Source organism: Corvus brachyrhynchos, unplaced genomic scaffold, assembly GCF_000691975.1.
Source record: "Corvus brachyrhynchos isolate BGI_N302 unplaced genomic scaffold, ASM69197v1 scaffold467, whole genome shotgun sequence".
NCBI classification, from domain to species: Eukaryota; Metazoa; Chordata; class Aves; order Passeriformes; family Corvidae; genus Corvus; species Corvus brachyrhynchos.
This window is the reverse complement of record NW_008239309.1, coordinates 94,939-116,932: the sequence shown is the minus strand read 5'-3', so window position 1 is coordinate 116,932 and position 21,994 is coordinate 94,939. Positions and strand designations below refer to the sequence as shown.

The following is a 21,994-nucleotide window of genomic DNA, read 5'->3' as shown; positions in this document are numbered from 1 at the left end:
TTAATGTGGACAGGTTTCCCTCTATATATTCAGAAAGTCTATGACAAGTGTTCTCTCCTTTGGAGCAAGAATTTTAAAATATCCATTTGATATATTAATATTATGGAGCTGTTTTGTGAGACAAGATTTTGTTGACATTGAGTTCAACTCATAAATTAGTGATTGGATATAGATTAGCATCTTGTACATTTTGATTTTGCTCCGCTGTGTGCTCCTGTGTTTCTGTAATCAGTAATTGCCATGTCTGTGATTCACTTGGCCTTTTCCAGCAGCCAGGAAAGCAGGAGGGTGGTATTTAGCACAAAGGTTGCTGCAGCAGCTTCAGATTCAGCCATGACAGATTTTGGGTTGCTCTACAGTACATTATTTCCAAGATGCATTTAGGCCAGATGATTTGCAATTCATAAAACATTGGGACTTGTCCCCATTCTCAAGATTAATGACTTAAATACAGCATAGCCAGGGAGCAAGGGTGAAGGTCGGCTCCAGGTTGCTGAGCAATGCACTGAATGCAGCCATGTAGGGCTGCTGTGCCTTTGCTACTGTGCCATAAATCAGGGGAGAAGGAGATTGAATTACAGCCAAGAACACAATTTCATTTAGTTTCAAGACTTATGTACAAAAGGAATGAAAGCCACTTTGTGAGCTAAATTCAGCGCTGCTTTAATGGCTCCATTTTCTAGATTAGCTCATGACCTGGGAAAAAGGATATGTTAAGTATAGGAATAAATCCAAACTTGCTCTGCATTTGAAATATATTTGTTTTGCTGATCTAGCACTGGAATAGATGGGAGGAGCAACCTCCAGAAAGCTGTGTTGCAGCTTGGACTTTTTTTCTACAAATTGCTTTTTATAATCCTGACATTCCCCTTTATCATTAATTCAGCAGATACATTAAATCACAAGATAAATTGCAGCAGCTAATACAGTATGTAGAGAAAAAGATGGAATAAAAGCAATAAAAACTATAATGAACATTTCACTTGACATGTGTTTTGAGGTATTTTGAGGTATTCAAAATATTCAGGTATTTTGAGGAGTAAAAAAGGTGTTTTGTAGGTTGTCACAATGACAGTGGCATGAACAGTGCATCTATTGCTTTAAATTAAGTGTAGTACGGTTCACTTATATTAATAAATGACAATTAAAAAATAAATTACCAACAGCATTTTCCAGGACTAGCTACAGAGCACAAGATGTTGCTGTTGCTTTATAACAGGTATAAAGCCAGGTTGATTTCATTTACTGCAGAACTGCCCTTTGTACAGAACAATCCCATAAAACATGAACTAGAGCAATGAAAGGCAGATTACCTGACTATACTGGTGGCTTTGTGTATTTCTGGAACAGTTTCTAATAACAAAAGCTGGTACCTTGACAGATACTGAACTTTCTGAAAGATGAAAACTCCCATCCTGTGCTCCCTTCCCTGCAGCACTAGCAGTTGCACAGCTGCCCAGAGAGTCAGATCAACTCACTGATCAGACCAAAAAGTATCATTTTACAAATTCTGCATCAGGTGATTTTGTTCTATATTTTAAATTATGTAATGAAGAATATGATTCTAATGATTAGAATAAAATATGTTTACAACAGCCAAAACACATGTGTGGTTTCTGATTGCCTAATTAACACACTGTAAACATTTTATTTATTTCCTTCCCTTCACAATTTAGATGTAAAATACATCCATATTATTTAAGATTTGAAATCCCATAAAATCAAATGTTAATATTTTCCAAAAATCAATGAAGAGTGAATTCTAATACACTTTTATGCCTTTCGTTTTGGTTTGTTTACATGTTTATTCTTAAATTTTAATTCCAGGTTTTATTTTGGAATAAAAATTAACATTAACTTTTAGACATCCTTGTTTAGTTGGAGGGACATTTGGAGCACTAAACTATGTCTATATGGAGCCTTTCTTGAAAAAAAATAATGTGGGATTCCAAGATCATCGTCAATACTCTTACTGATTTTATCCCTTTCTCCCTGGGGTAAAGGTGGCAGTGCTAAACAAGGCTGTAGAGCAAACTGATGTAATTTCAGAAACATAGGATGTTCATAGGAGACCAGAAATAAATACATTCTCACATCTTGATCAGCAAGATGTTTCACCAAACCATTGATAAAGAATAAAAATAAATTGACAGGATTTTTCATGTGGTAGTATGCAAGTACTTTAATATGAGAAAGAATTTTTTTTCCAATAATGTGTTTATGATCCACAGCATAGAATCTTTAAATTCCAAAACACACTTTAGATTTCTCAGATAAATACCTCCCTTGGAGAGCTATTTAAAAGGCCATTTGATATGATGTTCTTCCAGTTGCTTACTGACATTCAGACAGATTCAATCAACCATGTCTTTTGCCTAGAAAAATCAGATAGCAAATAATATATCAGATTAACCCAGTACATCAGTTCTTTGATTACCCAAGATTTCATTTTCTTCCAGTAACGTCTTCTGTCCTTTACCATTATTCTTATCTTCCACTCATCTTTTAATAAGTTATCCTTGAAAATTTTACTTGAAAATTTCCACTGTACTAAAGCCAGAATAAAAGGCCAGGTAGTTACCCAAATAATACTTTTCCCTTTCTTAAGATAAATTCTTAGTTTTCTTACAATTATAACATTTCAAGAGTCCAGTGATAATACACCAACCAACCAGATATTTTATTAAAATGCTGAACTACGAGCCCTCCAGTTTCACATAGGTGATTCTTATTAAGTGTTGAAATCAGCTTTGTAGAAACAGCTAATATTAAGGAAAGCTATGCAATTCCATAAAATATATAATACGAGTGTAGATTTTTAAGTCTCTCCAATTCCATTGTTCATAAAAAACCTATTTCTTTGTATATGTATTCTTATGCATGGTGATGATGTCCCTGTTTGGTTCACATAACTGCCTTAATACAGATTTTGCTAAGAGAATCGAAAGAAGCTTCTTCATCCCTGCATAAGAAAGTCTTTCATCCATAACAGAGCCATTTTCCAGCTTGACTAGTCAGATGCAAGAGGCTAAAAGTCATAGTGCAAAATTATTTTTTAGATGATCGATATTTGTGGAAATATATCAGTCAGGCTTCATTTAAATATAGGTATAATTTTGCATCTCCAAGAAGCAGCATATATAGGATAACACGTATAATACTCCTTATTTGTCTACATTTCATGAATTTCTGCTTCCACAGGATGGAGTTTCAGCATGGGCTCTGCCTACCAGTTCCACAGCTGGCGAGTATTTGTGATTGTCTGTGCGCTGCCCTGTGTCTCTTCTGTGGTAGCCCTCACCTTTATGCCGGAAAGCCCACGGTTCCTGCTGGAGGTATAACTTTCCAAACGGTTTCTAGATTCCAGTTAAAATTATTTCTGTTTTATATCATGACCTCTACCAAACAGGTATTTAGATGGTTCAGGGACTATACTGAGTAACTTAATTTCTATGTGTGTTGTGCTGAAATGTTTTGTTCTAATATTTAGGTTGGAAAACATGATGAAGCTTGGATGATACTCAAGCAAATTCATGACACGAACATGCGCGCTCGTGGTCAGCCTGAGAAAGTCTTCACTGTGAGTACTGCTTTTAAAGCTAATCACCTATCACATCAGCAACCCTGCTGACTGGTGAGGTCTGGAGGTCTTAAGTAATCAATATTAATATTCTAAATGACTAAGCCAATTTTTTGCACTCTAAATACCTAAATGATTGTGCCTAATCCGAAATACCTAAAATATTGTGAATTCCTACTGAACTTGTTATATATACAACATCTACTAAGATATCAGCCTTTGGCCAGGATATTCACAGGTGTATGAACCCACAGCATGATAATTTTATCTGGTGTACCAAGATACTTAATAGAGTCCATCTGTGTTATATTTATTAATATTTCACCCTTAGTAATAACAGTAGGCACATAGAAGTCCAAATTAGTTAGCTGTTGTGTTTTTTAGGATTTGGAATTTTTTTTCCATTTTTATCAGGTAAAATAATGATTTTAAAAGCTACATTTTCACTTCTATGAAATACTAATTTCAAACATTTAATATTCTCAAAATGTCTTGGAAGCTCAAATTCATTTTGTTGAGGCCTAATTATAAAGCCCTATTTAAAGTATTGATGGGTTGTTTCTATTGGAAGAGAAATTGCCAATTCAAAAATGGAATGTTTTTATGGCATCTTCCTCATTTATGAAGACTATACACAACAATCTTGTCTTCCTGGATACAGTGGGATCAAACAGCACTTTCTTTCTTTGAAATCCAGTCGGCCTCTCCAGCTTGTACAGTGCTGTGGTAGTATGTGCACTCTGCTCCCTCAGAGCCATGTGTGGGATGTTTTTCCTCTTCCAGAAGCTTTCTTCTTACTATAATGCACATATAATTTAATTAAGAAATCCTCTCAAAGGTTCTCTTTAGGAATGACCATCTGACCACATAACTTTATTCCACTGAGACTTGCAGTTTGTTGCCTTGGATGTAGTTTCTATTGCTTCCATTTAAATTTTTCCACAAAGAAGCACAAGAATTCCTGTATTTTTCTTGAAAGAAGGCTGGTTAGCACACTTACCATGACAAATCCACATTTATTGGTACACTGGTGACCTACCTCTAATCCCACCTAATCTAATATTTTATTTTGTGATTTAATTTATGAGTAAAGGGATTTGCCTAACGCCATACAGCTATGGCGTAATTTCACAATTGGCTCTTGCTGATCCGAGCTGCTTTCAGGCAGAATAAGCCTGCTCCTGGTAACTCCAGGGGAGGTTTTTTTGCCACTATTGATATTCATTGACTCATTTCTCAGTCAGCCACAGCACTGGCCCTGTCCCCCTTTAGTATTGGTTTGGGCACAAGGAATAAGACAGAAATGTGCTGGGAGAAAATGTGGGAGGAAGGACAAACCTCTCACGTCACTTTGACGTAATTGTAATCAGGTCCTAAAGCAGCTGTGGAGAAGAAAACAAAGCACATGCTTGTTGTTTCCAGCTCATGTGATCTAACAAGTCTTTGTCTCTGTGGTTGTTAAAATGTGACACTCAACCACTTTATCTACAGTTATTTTTGTAAATTGATCAGCCATTAATTTTGCCAGTTTCTGCCTTGAGCATTAGGGAAACTCAACCCCATATATCGAGATTAGAAATACTGTGCTGTGTGTCAAGGTTAGACATATACAGACATCCCTATTTTTAGCTACCATTAATATGATTAGAAAATGCATCATTCTCTTCTTATTGTAAAACATCACCACTTCATCTCATAAAACCCAGAAAGCAAAGAATTTATGCATAATTTTTTTGACATATCCTTTTTGTTTCTTTTTTTTTTCTAAATTAGTCCTTGATATTGTGATATTTTGTCTCAGTAATTTATTCACATAATTCTCCTAAGCTTTCTGTACTTCTCCTCTGCTTATCCAATGCCATTCCATGACTTAACACTTTACTATTTTTCTCCACTTCCTGTTGTTAGTTACATCAGACACATTTTGATAGTACGTTTTCTGACTCTAAGGATGATGTAACTTTTTCTCCATTACTAATATAGTTTTTTCTATAGTGTGATTTTCTTTTATGCATTTTCCTGTATTGTATTGATTTAGTATTTTTCTAGAAGCTTTTTTTCACAAGTTATGTTTATTCTTTTTACTTATATTATTGAGGGGATTATCTTCAAGCCTTTAGAAAGAGACAGCATCAACTGACAAGCAGTTGGGTTTAGAGTTAATCCAAAATGGAGTATTCTGGTTCCTGAATTAGTTGAGTGGGTGGCTCTTCATACTTTGGAGAATTTCTCCTGAAAGCAGTGACACTAACAGAGATGGTAATAAATTGAAAGTATCATCAATCATGGAACTACCCAAGTTAAATGTTTATGTACATGCTTTATTATCTTCCTGGGTTTTTAAAATACATATTCATTAGATCTCTTGGTTTAAAGATGTAAAAAAAAAAAAGCTTTGCATCCTTAAAACCAAAATTTTCTCTACTCCTCCATTGCCATGTATTAATTCTTTTTCCTGCAAATATTTTTCTTTGCAAAAAGTCTTGATTTTTTAAAATTTAAAAACATTACATACGTCAAACCATTGCTTTTAAACAGAAGCATCATTTTCATTAAAATAGGTTTTCTTTTCTGAGTTTGGTTTTTTTTCATTCTTCATATACTGACATGCTGAATTTGCATGGTCCAGATGGACTGTTGTCCTGACTCAATAGGACTTTTCATATGTTAAAGAACCACCAAGGCCAGGGAACTTTTGTCTGCAGTCACATACAGGGGTCCTAGGATACATGTTTCCCCCAGTCTCCACAGCTCCAACTGAGTCAGGTGCCCAGTATGGTGAAAAGGCTGTCCCTGTGCCCACAAGAGTGGGATTCAAAAGGCATCCCCTTTCTGCCCAGAGGAGTGGTATGTAAGGATTTCTGTATGTAGGAGATATCAGATAAGTTTTGAGGACTTGACTCAGTCTTTTGTGTAACACATTTCATAAAAGCAGTTTAAGAAAAGCTTGAGATCGATGGAATGATGAGACAGGATTACTGGACGAGGCATGACAAGAAGGCTACAGGCTTTAGAAAAAGTCATGATCTGGCAAAACAGTGAGCTGTAGTACTTCAGAAATGAGGGCAGTTGTACCTCAAACTGCTCAGTGGGCTTTCCTATGTTCTTGTTCATGGGATGAGGCTGCTGTTGCATCTCAAACAGTATACATCTGTAAAAGCAGTAGGCTCAAAACTAGAGCTTTATCATCAGTATTGCTATTCCCTGATGCCCTGTAATCCAGTGTGATACATTGGAGGTGGGGGCAGGGGATGTGCCCATTCTGTTAAGAAGAAACACAAGCTATGGCTAACTTCAGAAACTGCAGCCAAACACCAGACACTCAGTCTCTTGCTCTCTCCTTCCTTCTGTGTCAGTCCCTTTCCCCATTTTATTCATTTTCTTTCTGTTCTCTCCTTGTCTTCTTTTGAGATAAACTGTGGATGAATACAATGCCTTTTGTGATATCACTATGAAGCTGGGATCAGAGCAGAAACTAAAAGCAAAACCATACAGTAGTGTAAGTTTATCAGATCCTGTGTCTGGAAGACCATGCAACACATCCTTGTTCTCCTACACAACTGAGTAAAAGTAAAAATTAGCATTGTAGGATGCATTACATTCTCTGTCACTGGTAATTCTGTATTTTTCCCTGATGTCTGTTTATCTCATTTCACTTTAGACAAGTAGGTGATTGTTCATAACAGCAATAACATGCTTGGTTCCAAATCATTTCACCTCATCTCTTCTCTCTTCTCTGTTTAACACTAGAGAAAAAACCAAAATAATAAAAAGTTTGTCCAACTACTAATTCATGACATTTTGAATACTTCTATTTTCATTGCTGTGTCTTTAATCAAAAGGCTTCCAACAATGTTGTGATAGCAAGTCGAAAACAATTTGAAGGCAAATTCTGGACATGGTTAACTGGTGTTTTAAATTAATCCTATCCTTTGTAGCATCAGAGGTATATAGAACACCACTCTAGAAGAGTATGGCAGCAACAGCTTATTGTAGCCAGAGGAACTTATTTCCTGCATATCTAGAGCTTTTCTGAAACAGTTGCATCCATAATGACTTTGGCATTACAATGTGCTACTATTCCTTTATAAATCTAAAGCATTTCTAGTGTAGACACAGGTTGAGTATCTGCTCATTTTTAGTAGACAGGGTGTAATAAACCCCACCAATACTCCTCCATAGGCAGTTCATGATTCTAGAAAATACAAATATTTTTGTTCTGTTTTTATTTCTAGGTTACCAGAATCAAAACACCAAAGCAGATAGATGAGCTCATAGAAATAGAGAGCGATACTGGAACTTGGTACAGGAGGTGTTTTGTAAGAATCCGCACAGAGCTGTATGGTGTAAGTAACATCTCTGTTCATTCTGTAACTACGTTCCTCCTTTTTAATTAACTTTCAGAAATGAGATGGATTTGCTGAGTTCCTGCTGTTGATAGCTGCAATGCTACATTTTCCATGCAACTGAGGGAATCAGGAACCAGTGTAAGATTTTGGTTTCCTGACCCAGAAAAAAATGCAGGTGAATCACAGAGCTTTATCCCAGCTTCAGAGGAGGAAAATGCTGCATCCATCCTCACAGAAGTGATAGCTAATAATACATACTGATAGACATAAAAAGCACAAAATAACTATGTATTGAGAATGTGGATCAATATTCCACATGAATATATTAATGAATAAATTGCATAAACTAATGCCTTTATAAGGCATTGTATCTGCATGTACTTTTTAGGTATGTCAAATGTTTTACCAGAAAAATATTTTAGAGCTACTTCAGATTTTAATACAAGCTTGCTGGCACTGTGCTCATTATCCTTTTGTTACTTTTTTTGTAAAAACAAAATTGCATACTATCTTTGAGCCTTGCAATGAAAATTGAAAAAAGCCTCATTAATTAATATTTTAGAAGTTCAAAACTGTCTTTTCACAGCTATTAAAAGTCTGTCATTTTAACCTGTCTAGAACCATGATGAAGTGTTGCAAACCAAGGTTTGTCACGTTTTCCCCATGGAAAAGAAAAAATTCCAGGAACTGTCTACTTTTACAGTTACTGACCAAAAATGGAGCACTTGAAGATTGAAATAATATGCTTCAGCATCTTACTAAACCATCTTTTAAGGAGTTGCAGCTTGGTTGGCTCACATCCTTGTTACCTCACTAGACTAGACCCTGGGTCAGAGCACTTTCTACATTGCATGATGGGTGTTGGGGCCTCCTAGAACTCAACTCCTCTCCTCTCCTCTCCTCTCCTCTCCTCTCCTCTCCTCTCTTTAAAGGAAGGAGATCTTCTTGAAAGGAGAGAGGGGGAGAGATGAGAACACCATTATCAGTCAGCTCTTTTACAGTTACTGACCAAAAATGGAGCACTTGAAGATTGAAATAATATGCTTCAGCATCTTACTAAACCATCTTTTAAGGAGTTGCAGCTTGGTTGGCTCACATCCTTGTTACCTCACTAGACTAGACCCTGGGTCAGAGCACTTTCTACATTGCATGATGGGTGTTGGGGCCTCCTAGAACTCAACTCCTCTCCTCTCCTCTCCTCTCCTCTCCTCTCCTCTCCTCTCCTCTCTTTAAAGGAAGGAGATCTTCTTGAAAGGAGAGAGGGGGAGAGATGAGAACACCATTATCAGTCAGCTCTACTATACTGTCTCTGACCTTGCGGTAGTCCTACATTATCCTCATATAGTTCAGGCATCAATTTCTAGCCATGGCAGGTTATGATCGATCACACTCTGATTGTATCCCTGTTTAATTATGGAATATAGTCTGTCTAATACTGGGAAGTGAGAAGGAAATATTTCTGAGAAAATCCTTGATTTATTTGAGAAAGTAAAATGAAGCTGGCTAGAGATTAGGAAAGTTTGAGGTGATCAGAGTAAGGTTGAATTAATGTATACAGTCCACGCTGGTTAGTTAATAATTGACATGAGCCTACAATATGTTCTTGCAGCTGAGAAAGCAAATCACATCCTGGGCTACATCAAAAGAAGTGTGGCCAGAGAGCTGATCTGCTGTCTCTCATGCCCTGCAGAAGCAATCAAAGAAGAATCAAAAATTTTCTAGCCTTTAAGAAAGTTGTTCAAAATAAAATGTAAATAAATGTGTTTTGTAACGATTTACAGATTTGGTTGACGTTTATGAGATGCTTCAACTACCCGGTGAAGGATAATACAATCAAACTTACAGCTGTATGGTTCACCCTGTCTTTTGGGTAAGAGTGGTTGAGATTAAACCATTTTTTATAGCCTTGACAGACATAAAAATCATCTGCATGTAAATTTCTGACACTATGATCATCTGTTTTATTCAGGATCTTTCCACAAAATGTTATATTTGTCAGTTAGTCTGTTCTTGGTTGAAACTGGACTGATCAGGAATAACTTTTTTGAAAACTGACATCTTCTGGTGTCAGCATCTTTCAATAATTTTATTTTATGGAGCATTTTATTCTAATGGAGCAACAGCTCCATCACATAAGTGGCCAAGAGAGCTGCTCGTTCACACCTCACACAGATTTCTGAATGAGTGAGATTAGTGCCTGAAATTTTTCTGTGTTTTCACAGCTACTATGGCTTATCTGTCTGGTTTCCTGATGTCATTAAACATCTGCAGTCCGACGAATATGCATCCCGAGTGAAACATTTCCGCAATGAGGAGGTCTCACATTTTGTCTTCAACTTCACACTGGAAAATCAGATTCACAGCAATGGAGAATACATCAATGACAGGTTTAGAGATTTCCTAATATCTTGGCTTAGTTGGTAAACAGATGCATGTTTTAAAGCTCATCCTAATAACCCAGTTTTTTCCATGAGGTAATGATAGATGGTTTTGTTACTCTTTAGTGAATATTTATTTCTGTTCTTAATTTCTTATGACTCATGAGCATGGGGAGAAATGTACATGCCCTGGTGGTTCCTGTGTGAGGATCCACCATGCAAACCCAGCTTCCTTGTCATCCTGAAAAACAGACCAAAAAGCCTGAGTCAATTTTACTTCCTTTCACAGTGGGATTCAAAGGTTTTCAGATCCAACATATGCAGTATATTGTAGGGGGCTGGGGAAAGATGTACTTTCATCTCTGTTGCTTGTTGTTTTTTATTGATGAAAGATGCTTCTGTGAAAATGCTGAACACTGAGAGGTTAGGATCTTATCAAAGAAAAATGAAATCTGAACATTACTGTAAACCAATAAAAAGCATGAACAGCTCTGAAATGGGAAACAACACTCTGGCAATGCTGTGTGAGATTTTTTTAGCTGAAGGCAAATATATTAAGGCTCTATCTAGACTTCACAAATAGCTAGATAACTTAGCAGAAAATTAAACCCAGCTGGTTTACGTATCTGGTTTCTATTAAGAAACGTACAGAACAACCATATGAATGGTCTGCTAGAAGTCATGATAATAAGCAATTACTATTTCCATAGGAAAATCTATATGTAAGTGAATAAAACTGATTATTTTGTGATGATGTTGTAGTAGTAGTAGTAGTAGTAGTAGTAGTAGTAGTAGTAGTAGTAGTGGTAATAGTTGAGTTTTGACATAAAGGTTTATGTATTGAAGAAAAAAATAGCAGTTATTTAATTTTTAGCCTAGCCATAGCTTCCAAGTCCTACTCCTTTCCAGAATGTAGATGGTCTCCTTAAATCAAAGAACTGTCAGTAACTTGACAGTAACTGACAGCACACTCTCAGCTGAGGTTCTATCAATTTAAGCAGATTATTCTTGTAAAACATTAAATCTTACATTAATTTGTGCTAAATCAGTAATTTACTCTTTCAAATGTGCAAATTTAATACACCTCTGACAGTTATTTGAGATTCACAGAATGTTTTCCAAGAGGTATGAACCCATTTGATGTCATTCCTTCATAAATGTTTCAATACCATACTCACCCTCAGTCTCAGTGTTTCCTTCATGTTCTTTCTTAATGAGAAGATCCATCAATACTTGACTTTTTAATACATTGCTTTCCTGATGGGTTTTAATTCAAATCAGTGTGACACCAGTTTTAATGTAGTCACATGCTTCCTGTCCAAAGGTAAAAAGTGCATCAGAAGAATGTAGAACGTGTAGTCTGTCATCTCTGTTTCAACTGACTAATCTAATCACTATATTTTCTTTGTTCTCCTCTGGAATAAGTCTACATTTTAGAATGGAAAGTGCTGTATGAAAAATGATAATGAGTTGACACCGAGCTCCAGCCTGATTTTAATCAGTCTGTCACAAATGAGAAATTATATAGTAACTAAAACTAATGGACTGAAAACACTATTCTTCTTCAATACAAAAAGAGAATTCATTAGTTAGTAAGTCATTTACTGTGAAAAATACTACTAGCTTTTCCTCTCCTTTCTCATAAAGATGTGGTTCCAGCAAATTTATTTGTGAGAGACTCTAATTCTTGCTCCTTTGTAGACAGCATATTTTTCTGAATGTTCCTATTCCTGCTATTACTCTTCTTATAAGAAAAATACTTAGCTAGTGACCCCAGGTTTAATTAGAATAAAGCCAGGTCTGTGTTTGGAAGATTTTTCCATTTTAACAGATCTTATCGACATACAACAATTAAAGCATTGCTTTTCAAACTGTTGCCACTTTCAAACTACTTCCAGAAAAACTGCCCTTTTTTTCCACATCTTCACACGTGTGAAATGAATGACATCACAAAAATAATGATGTATTTCTATATCTTTGTTGTGGTTGCTGTTGTTAGCATAATCGTGTTACTTGGCAGAATTTTATTTTAAAAGTCTTACAGCATTGTTTTAGTCTAGTGACATTGAGGTAGAATGTTACTGTATGTAATATACTTTGTCACTGATTTTTCTATTAATATTTTGATAAAACCTGTAGGTGTTAAATGAGTGTCAGTAGGAAGGAGGATGTTCAGAAATAAAAAACAGCTACCAGCAAATTGTTTATGCCAGTTTTATTTACATAGTAATTATAATTCCAACTGCGTCCATAGGCACAGGAGTAATGAGGACACACGTTTGGATGTCTAGCTGTGTAACTGGCAATGTAATTTTTTATTCGTGTTATAACCATTTTGTGAAAACAATTTTTAAACTTGGACCGGTATGATCTGTATTTGAGCATAACTGAGTAACCAGTGTATTCATCTGACAAATCAGGATTCTTTGACAAATTCTTTCTTTTCAGCTTGTTTGTATTTGCAAGTGCTTATTTATTCCCAGGGACTGAATTTCTGAAGCAGGATCTCCCTGTTTCCAGGTGTAATGTCAAGTTACTAGCAATTGTGATTTTACAAGGCTGTTCCATGACTGTCATGACATTGTTTTTGATTGATGACTAAGGACAAGTAACAACAGAAATATTATCAAATAAATTATATTACCAGTTAGGGCCAGTAACTGTGTGCAGCTATTTGTCTCACTAATTCTTCTTCTGAATAATAGTATTCTAGAGTGAGTTAATCATTAATCATACCTGCAAAATGCATCAAAGGAACCATTTTTACAGGGGTTGAGAATTTTTAGCTCTAAATAGCTGCATCAGCTTGATCTGTTGCTATTTCTAAATTATGACGATAGACTGACAGGAATTCTTTGTATTGGGCAGGTTTATTATGATGAAGTTTAAATCAGTAACCTTTGAAGATTCACTCTTTAAGAACTGTGTGTTTGAAGACATTACTTCACTGAATACATACTTCAGGAACTGTACTTTTGTTAATACCACCTTTTACAACACAGGTATGAGAAAAAGCCTCAAATGCCCATTGATTAGCTGCATGTTCTCATCTTACATTTATAATTTCTGGATTTCTAATAAAACATAGAAGAAGTCCTTTGGTAAGGAATAATAATATATGAAAAAAAATCAGCTTGTTACAAGAGAGAAGTGAAAGGATCTCACTACGAGAGATACTGCAGGCCTAATACTGACTCGGATAATAAATGATTTATTTTATTAACATAATATATTATTTATTTTTTATTTTTAATTTCAACCATCTCTAAAGAGATTCAGTCTGGAGAGAAGAAAATACATTTACTGTTTTACTGGTAGCCTTAACTACTGTATTTTTATTTAGTCCAAAAGGGACTGGTGAAATACTTTGTTCACTGTGCTTGCTGTGGCAGGGGAATCTGAGTTTAGGATTCAAACTACCTAATCTGTAATCATTCCCAATCTCCTAAGTATTTTGACAAAAATACGAGTCCATATTTTCCTATGTTTAAACAGAAGACTTCTTTTTTCCCAGTTTAATAAAACATAACTGAAAGTAGAACATGGCCAACTAAGCTTGTTGGAAAGATAGGGCACTTCTTCCTGCTTTCCTGTAACTTCAGCAGTCATAATAAATAATAATAAATAATAATAAATAGACCTAGGTTTCACAGCAAGCTATAATATTTATGTGGAAGGAAGGTATTCTTGGTTCAGGTTTATAAAGCTGGCAAGAGGAATGGAGTAAAAACAGAAATATAAGGCTAGTCCTGTGGAATGGTATTGGCAGAAGAATTAACTACATAGAGTAACTCATCCATGGACAAGCTGAAGACCATGAGGCCTTCTCAGAAACAAAAATCAGTTTAAACTGAATTCCACAGTAGTATTTCACTTAAAGGAAATCAAACCAAACTGAGCATGAGTGACAGTCTCATCAGGAAATAGAAGGCCTGATACTGAGAAGGACTGAGTCATAGAAACTCATGGACACCCAGTGCTTTTTATGCAAGACCAGGTGGTGCTGAAAGGCCTTAATGAAATACAGTTCAAGCAGGGTAAAATACAGCAATATAACTTCCTAATTCTGGCTTTAGTTGGTCCTTTCCAAGAGCTCTGCAAATTTTTCTAGTAAGATAAAAAACTATCAAAATGAAGAGCAGTAACTAGCCCCCTTTTTGCAAAGCTGTGAAAGCTCCAAGTTGTCATTAAATTGGCTTGAACTTGAAATGTTTTTAATCAAAAGTTACACATGGAGTTGGCTGTTAGCTGAAATGTTTCTTTTTCTTCTTTCCACAGATCTCGAGCAGTATAAATTTGTTGACAGTGAATTGATAAATTGCACATTTTTTCACATCAGGACAGGATGCCAGATTTCTTTTGATGATGACTACAGTGCCTACTGGATCTACTTTGTTAATTTCCTGGGAACTTTGGCAGTGTTACCAGGAAATATTGTGTCCGCTCTCCTGATGGATAGAATAGGACGGTTAACGATGCTAGGTAGGGGCTTCACTTTGATACAAAGTCAAAAGTAACATGTTCTCTTTCCAAGGAATTTGGCTCAGCGAAAGGAAAAACATTCTTTCTGCAGATATGTCATTTATGTGACATCATAAGTATGGTTTTTAAAAGTCCCCAGTTTAGAAACTGTAGGAAAAAGGGGCTCTGTAGCCACCTCTGCTACGCCACATTATCAGTCCTTGCTCTTCCATGCAGGTATTACAAGACCATTACCTAGACATTTAGAATGATATTTTGGAGCCTGATAACCATTGGTTTATCTCTGCTCTAGCTGAAAGTAAAGCAAGGTGTGCACAGGTGACCCTCAGCTAGTGGAGCAGCTCCTGGAAAGTATCAGCTGTTCTTTGTCTGTTATCTATTTTGCAGAGGAGCACAGTTGAAAGGTATCTCCTGTGGATTGTCTACAATGAGAGATCTGTTTTCAATTTACTTAAATAACTATGTGGTAGTTCATGGTCTTAATTTTCTAGGAGAATATATAAATACAATAAAATAAATACGATGTTTTTATTATAATATATGGACATATATATATTACATATATAATATATAATTGCAAAAGATGATAAACAAAGAATAATGGGGGTAGTTTTCCTCAGACACCTTGCTTTGGGAATTCAAAAAGGCTTAATACTTTGTGATATGTTCTGATATTTGAGGAGTCATATTTTTTCCTATGTGCTCCTTCCTTCAGCATTTTTCTTTCTGAGTGGCCTTATCAGTAGAGGAGGTCTCTTTGGTTCTTAGCTCAAATATTTGGGTCACTTATTTAGCTACTCTCTGTGCATAGAAATATTAGACAAAACAAAGATTATTCTTTAAATCCAACTCTATTACATGCTTGTTTCACTTGCCTTGTACCTAGGTGGTTCCATGGTTCTTTCTGGCATCAGTTGTTTTTTCCTGTGGTTTGGGACCAGTGAATCCATGATGATAGGTATGCTGTGCCTCTACAATGGCCTCACCATCTCAGCATGGAACTCTCTAGATGTCATTACTGTGGAGCTGTATCCTACAGACAGAAGGTATGTGCAGATGCACCTCCCCTAACCTCACATACTATGTACCAGCAGAAATGGCAAATAGAAATTATTATGTATGAGCCTTGCAGAGGTAGTGCTGTTTTGAGAGGACCAAATGAATAATTTGTCCTATGAAAAGACAAGGGAAACAATGAGGGATTTGGAGTGATTTAGAATATATTTTGCATCAAATATCACCTAATCAGGAAAATACCACTAATGTAGTTTCATGTGAAAACAGAAGGTCTAACTGCTACTCTAATTTAAAACACAGCTAATGAGTAGTATTTCTGAAAACAATAATGGACTATCTCTGACTTTCCTCTAGTTCAACTGTCTATGAAGGCAGTAGTTGGTCCAAACCAGCAATACAGCTGCCTTTGTCTCTTGACTGTGAAATGGTGGGAATCAAGTATCACTCTCTGAAGCACCCTGAGCTGCTAATCAGTCTGCTATGAATTTGTATGCAGGGCCACTAGGACTGTACATTAAGTGAGCAAAATTACCTCGGGCACTGCTCTTGACTCTTCAGGGATCTTGCAGGAAATCTCAGGACAATTTTCAAGTCCTGCATTGCCACTAGAGGACATGGGTTGGGTTTTTTTCAGATACAGGGCACTTTTTAATCTTGACCTTATGTTGCTTAATGGACTGAAAGAAGAACTGATGAGTCATATTCTGCTGTATGGGAAATGCAAAAATGTAAAAGCTGCACTATCTTGAATAGCCTGGGATACTTCTTCCCTCTCAACTCCCTAAAAAAATTTATGTAAAATTGCCCAGATTTCTAACAAGGGACACCATGTCCTTTCTTTTGTTGCACTACTAATTATTATGTCATTCACTGGAAGTTTGAAATGCACTAAAAAATATTTCCAGTTTGTAAATGCATGATGCCTTGCTGGCAAGTGTCATTTTTTTGGAAAGGGGTTCCACTGTTGTCGATGAAGAGATATGGAAAAGTGTAGACTGATTTCTCTGTTTTGCCTTCATTGCCATTTTAAAATTATATGCTTCTTCAGACAAGAAATTGTTGTCTACAGCTGTAATTATATTGAATAGCGATACCAGGCTATTTATGAATCGCAAGCACTAAGCTTTAATATTAAGTACTAGTATTTTTATTACACCTCAGGAAATTGCTCTTCTGGCAAGAATTATTGCACCATCCAAAATGCTATGATATAATTCTAATAAATATCCTGTAGAAAAGACCATCTTTTGGGTATTCCTGAATGTAGCAGCCACATATGTTTTCCTAAAATGAAATAAAGAAAAATAATTGGAAAAGTCATTGGTGTTAATGGAAAAAAAATTATTACTAGGAACGATAAAAAGAATGTAACTGATATCTATCTATATATATCTATACAGACGTTAAGGCATCTTTAGTCATTGTGCTTTAACGTTGTTTTTAGTAGTTTCTGCTAGCTTTGGGATTATGGCAATTTCTTACTCGTCTTTTCTCTATGTAAACATCTTTTTTGATGTTTCAATGTTTGAAGCAGGAATAACTCTCTGGAAACAGAAACTTACTTGAAGCTGAGTTTTGGGGGTCTTTTTTACAACAAATCTGAGAAAAAACTTGTCTCTTTGTATTACAAGTACAAAAAGGCTGATAGGTGAATCTCCCTGTGCCTGGTAAGACACTGGTGACATATGCTGTAGATGAGATTTTTTCCCAGAAGTTCTGACAGTGATGGAACCATGACTGCTAGTTTTTGCCAGCTTGGTCATAAGTAAACAATCAATTCTAGATTTTTTTTTTTAGACTGGAGCAAAGCTACTTCATGCTTTGTAGAACTTTTTGAAAATTAATACCTTCAGGGACTCAAATAACTTGCTTACCAGAATTTTTCTCTGATAAATTTTTTATCAGACTAGCATTGCCCACCTCTGACAGTCCTGTCTTTCCTTCTCAGACTCCTCTGATCTCCATAGCCAGGCACAGCTTGCCAGTTTGCTGGGAATTTCCAGCTTCTGCAAGTTACTGTAGGGCTGAACAGCCTTTCTCAGCATACATGGAACACAAAGCTTCCTGATCTGTTTTTGCATATGAAATCCTTTGTACTTAAGGTGATGCTCTCTTTTGCTACAAACCTGCACCCAGAGTGAATCTGGTCCTGAAACTGGCTTCCAGTTCCTCCTGTAAAGGGAATCTAAGCACAAAATCTTTGCTCACTCTGTCAGTGTTTAATACTATTTTCTTCCTCCCTATCAGTGAAACGACCACAAATGTGCAGCAAAGAGTAGCTGGAGGCTGGGCTCAAAGAAAAGTGGATGGAAGGAGGCCAGTTCATGCTACCATGCACAAGAGCCTGGACTGGGTAGCCCCTCCTTTTCCTCCTCTTGGATACCAGCCAGTTGCTGAACTGCAGGGGCTTTGCTGGTGTTGTGCAGTATAATACAAAAGGTGTTTCATAAATCGTACTCTAGGTATTTAGGGATCATACTGGCTTTTTGCCAGGTAGGAGTGTGGTGAACAGTTTGCAATGTGCAGTCTGTGTGATACATGGCACACATTTCAGTTTCTTCTTTATCAGTTATGGTTGCTTCAAAATCTTGACAGATTTGGATTCTGTATGAAGTCACGCTCACCTACATATTTACATTTCAGTTTACTGATCCCTGGAATCGAGGTAACTACTTGGCTTGTCCTACTTTCTTGACGAGTACTTTCAAATTTTATGCTATTTTAGGTTAGCTTTTGCTTTCACATTCTTCATAAAACCTCAGTTTGTCTGTACAATTGCTATAATAAGAGATGTTAGAGGATGTACAGATTTCAAATGGTTCTCAGGTAGGTGATGAAGTAGTGTTAAAATGGCAAATGATGTTACTAATGCTGGTTATAAGTGGGTTTCTGTCTTCTAGATGACACGTATGAAGTAATAAATAATATTTTGATATAACACCATTTTTTAAACTTTTCAATACACGAATTTTAAGAGACACTCATGATGTCCACATGTAAACTAGTGGATTTCCAATAAGCAAGTAAATTAATACAACTCCAGAATGTAAAGAACTTGTATTTTCTCTTGTTTTTTCTCTTGCATTTTACCTTATCTTCTTAATGGACTCTGCTGTCCATCAGGAGAGGACATCTGTAGGCTGAAATGTGTGACAACAACAATTCCAGCCACCAAATGTTTTGGAAGAAGGAATGGGCTGAAAGCGTAATTTCAATACAGCTATAGGTGCCTAGCACTCCAGCGACATAAACCTGAAGGCGCTAAACTGAGCACCTAGAAAATATGAAATACATGCTTGAAGACCATTTAGTTAGCTTTATGTGACTTGCTCGCATCATATACAAATTCTGTGACAGGAGTAAGGATTTTGTCCTTTCTTCTGACAGCACGCCACTCTCTTAACCATGAAACTGTTTTCTCATGTTGCAGTCCCCAGTCATATTCACAGTGCACCTTCCAGTTTCAGCAGCAGATGCGGGAAACTAACTTTTTTTCACTACATTTATATTTCACCCTCAAGCCCTCTTTGTTCTCTGCATTGGCAGAGTGATGCAGGAAAAAAATATTGTGTGATGAAGTAATTATGGCTTGCATTGTAATGTGTGTGCCCAAGGGGCCTGTAATAACACTGCACAGTTTCTCAGCTCTGCCTGTAATATAAATACGGATGGAAGAGAGTTAAAGTTCGCTGAAGAAGGAACATTAGGACATTTTTATTACTTTAAAATGCAATTTTTACTTTCACATAAATGGTAAGTATCTTCTTGTGAACTTGGGAAGCACCAGCTTTATAAGCCAAGATTCTCATCAGGGAGATGATACAACAAATCACCAAAACCTAAATAGAAAGTGGAATAGAAATAGATCATCTCCCACATAGCAAATAAATCAGATTGCATCAGATAACCAACAATTCATCATTTTGCTATGGCTGCCAGACATCTGGGTTTGAATCTTGTCCAGGAATACTTAGAATTCAAGGTGAGGTATAAAATTAAGTCATCCTGTTTTGCCTTCTTTTAATGCCTCTGAAATAAGTTCATAAGGGTTTGGCCATAATTAAGAAATATATCTCCTATCTTCAGTTCATGATATTTAATTTTTTCACTTCTTCTTGAACACTGAGGATCTATGCCCAGAGCAGTACATATTATTCACACAGTATCTTATGTCCAAGTGTGTATTGGTGTGGCTGTCAGAAGAGAAGCTTTCTGTTCTTTTGAGTCATAATACCGGTAATTGACTTACAGTAGATTTCCTCAGAGCTATTTTCTACTGCCATCCTGTGGATACGGTTCAACTGCATTTTGCTGAAATTTCATGTTAAAGTTTTTAAGGCATGACATGCTAAACCTATGCCTTGGGCAGTAGTCCAAGGAAGGAAGGCAAATTCCACAGTTTTACTTGCACACTAAGCACTATAACTGATCAGGCTATGATATGTATTTTTGTACTAATTTTTTAAGAGAATATAAAACATCTGGGCATTAGAAAACTGTAAATTTTTGGAACATCCGGAAACTCTGTTTTAATGCTTTACATATTATCAATTCTAACAAAAGTGTTATTCAAAGTATTTGTTGTAACTTGCTGGTTTTTGTAACTGTTCTGGAAAGAAAGATAACAAATATTTGTGCCACACATTTATTAGCACCAGGCTGCAGGACAATGAAGTTTTTAGATACTCTGTCAGCAGTGGAAAAGTGGGTCTGAAGTATTTTATGTAGGAATATAAGCACCTGGTCTAAGAAGGAACATATGTGGCAATCAGGAAACAAGCTCTTTTAATCTAAAGGCTTGGATAATCCCTCTATTTTTAACTGTTTGGACTCTTGCCATTTTTATGTGGACCTTGGATGAAAGGAAGCTAAGTATTTTTCTTTGTCACAGCTTTCTCAGCAGCAGAAGTAAAATACATTGGGGAAAATTCCTTTACAGTAACATCCAGCTTTCTCTTCATCTTGACATTTTTATAAAAGACTTCTGTATTTTTCTCCTATCAATACTAAAATCTGTATCTGGGGGGTTTTTTTTAAAGACAATCCCAAACTGATTAACCGGTATTTTCTTACTGATGTGCCTGAAGGACTTAAGTGAACTCTCTACCTGAACAAAGGATTCTTGCTACTTACTACTGGTGTCCTTTGACCTGTAATGAGGATTACTTATGAAGTCAAAATGACATTTTTATGCAAATATTTGTCCAATAACTGATCAACATAAAGAAAATTGGTATATATATAAGTGGCCCCATTCCCTTGTAATTTTTCACTTATTTTGTTCATGATGCTGAGATGATACATCACATAACTTTGATCATTTGCAGAACTCTTGCACTTTCTTCAAACTGTAGCAGAGACTGTACTAATGCTGCAAAAGACTATAGTCATACATGTGTGTGATTTGCAGCATATTTATTTCCTGGCTATTTTTATTACCCTGGATTCAGGAATTCTCCTGAATTAATCATAAAAGCATGAATTAATGCAGATTTTAAAGGGTTTGAATCACAAACACTTTTAAAAAAAAGAAGCACTCCAAATTTGCTACCCCTAGAGCTCAACAATGGTTTGAACACCTTGTTCTGATTTTAAATACAAACACATTCAAACACAGTATTAAAACCGAAGGGTATGAAGGCGTAAGTTTGAACAGTGACAATGCTTTTCAGGTACAGGTCGTAACAACAATTTACTTAAGCCTGTAAAAATCCTATTGTTCATGCCAATTATGTGCTTATTTTAGGCAAAAGAACATGCCTGAAATCTGCTTAAAGATTAAAAGATTGAACTTCTTCTGGGTTGTTCATTTTTTAATCATCAGGACAGCTAAGGGCAATAAAATGAGCTTATTTTTTCTTTCTTTTATTCATTTATAATTTGATAACACTGATGGGATTAGACTAATAATGACCCCTTATAATCAGCAAAATTCTATAAGTCCATTTACAAACAGAACTGGTTTTTCAGTGCAAAGAAATTACCTTAATTTTATTCACACAGAAGAGTTATTGCATGTATTACAAAATTACTTTTAAACTCAATAAGGTAATGTTGGGTATATAACCTATAACAGATCTAAAGCACAATGGCATCTGTAGAGACCAGAACATGAAAAGAAATGGTTCAAATTGCTCAGAAAATTATATTCAGACCACTGTCATAACTAGTTGATATAAGCAACTAAC

General features: G+C 36.0%; 1 protein-coding gene across 1 annotated transcript in view; it reads left to right on the top strand.

Moving 5' to 3' along the window:
- SV2C (synaptic vesicle glycoprotein 2C) overlaps window positions 1-21,994 on the top strand; it is an 85,878-nt gene that overhangs the window by 51,764 nt on the left and 12,120 nt on the right. Inside the window, exons 4-11 of the mRNA XM_008638606.2 lie at window positions 3,202-3,335; window positions 3,491-3,580; window positions 7,816-7,926; window positions 9,711-9,799; window positions 10,152-10,316; window positions 13,176-13,309; window positions 14,586-14,789; window positions 15,676-15,835. Coding sequence (XP_008636828.1) covers window positions 3,202-3,335; window positions 3,491-3,580; window positions 7,816-7,926; window positions 9,711-9,799; window positions 10,152-10,316; window positions 13,176-13,309; window positions 14,586-14,789; window positions 15,676-15,835 — 1,087 coding nt within the window. The remainder of the gene's footprint in view (window positions 1-3,201; window positions 3,336-3,490; window positions 3,581-7,815; window positions 7,927-9,710; window positions 9,800-10,151; window positions 10,317-13,175; window positions 13,310-14,585; window positions 14,790-15,675; window positions 15,836-21,994) is intronic.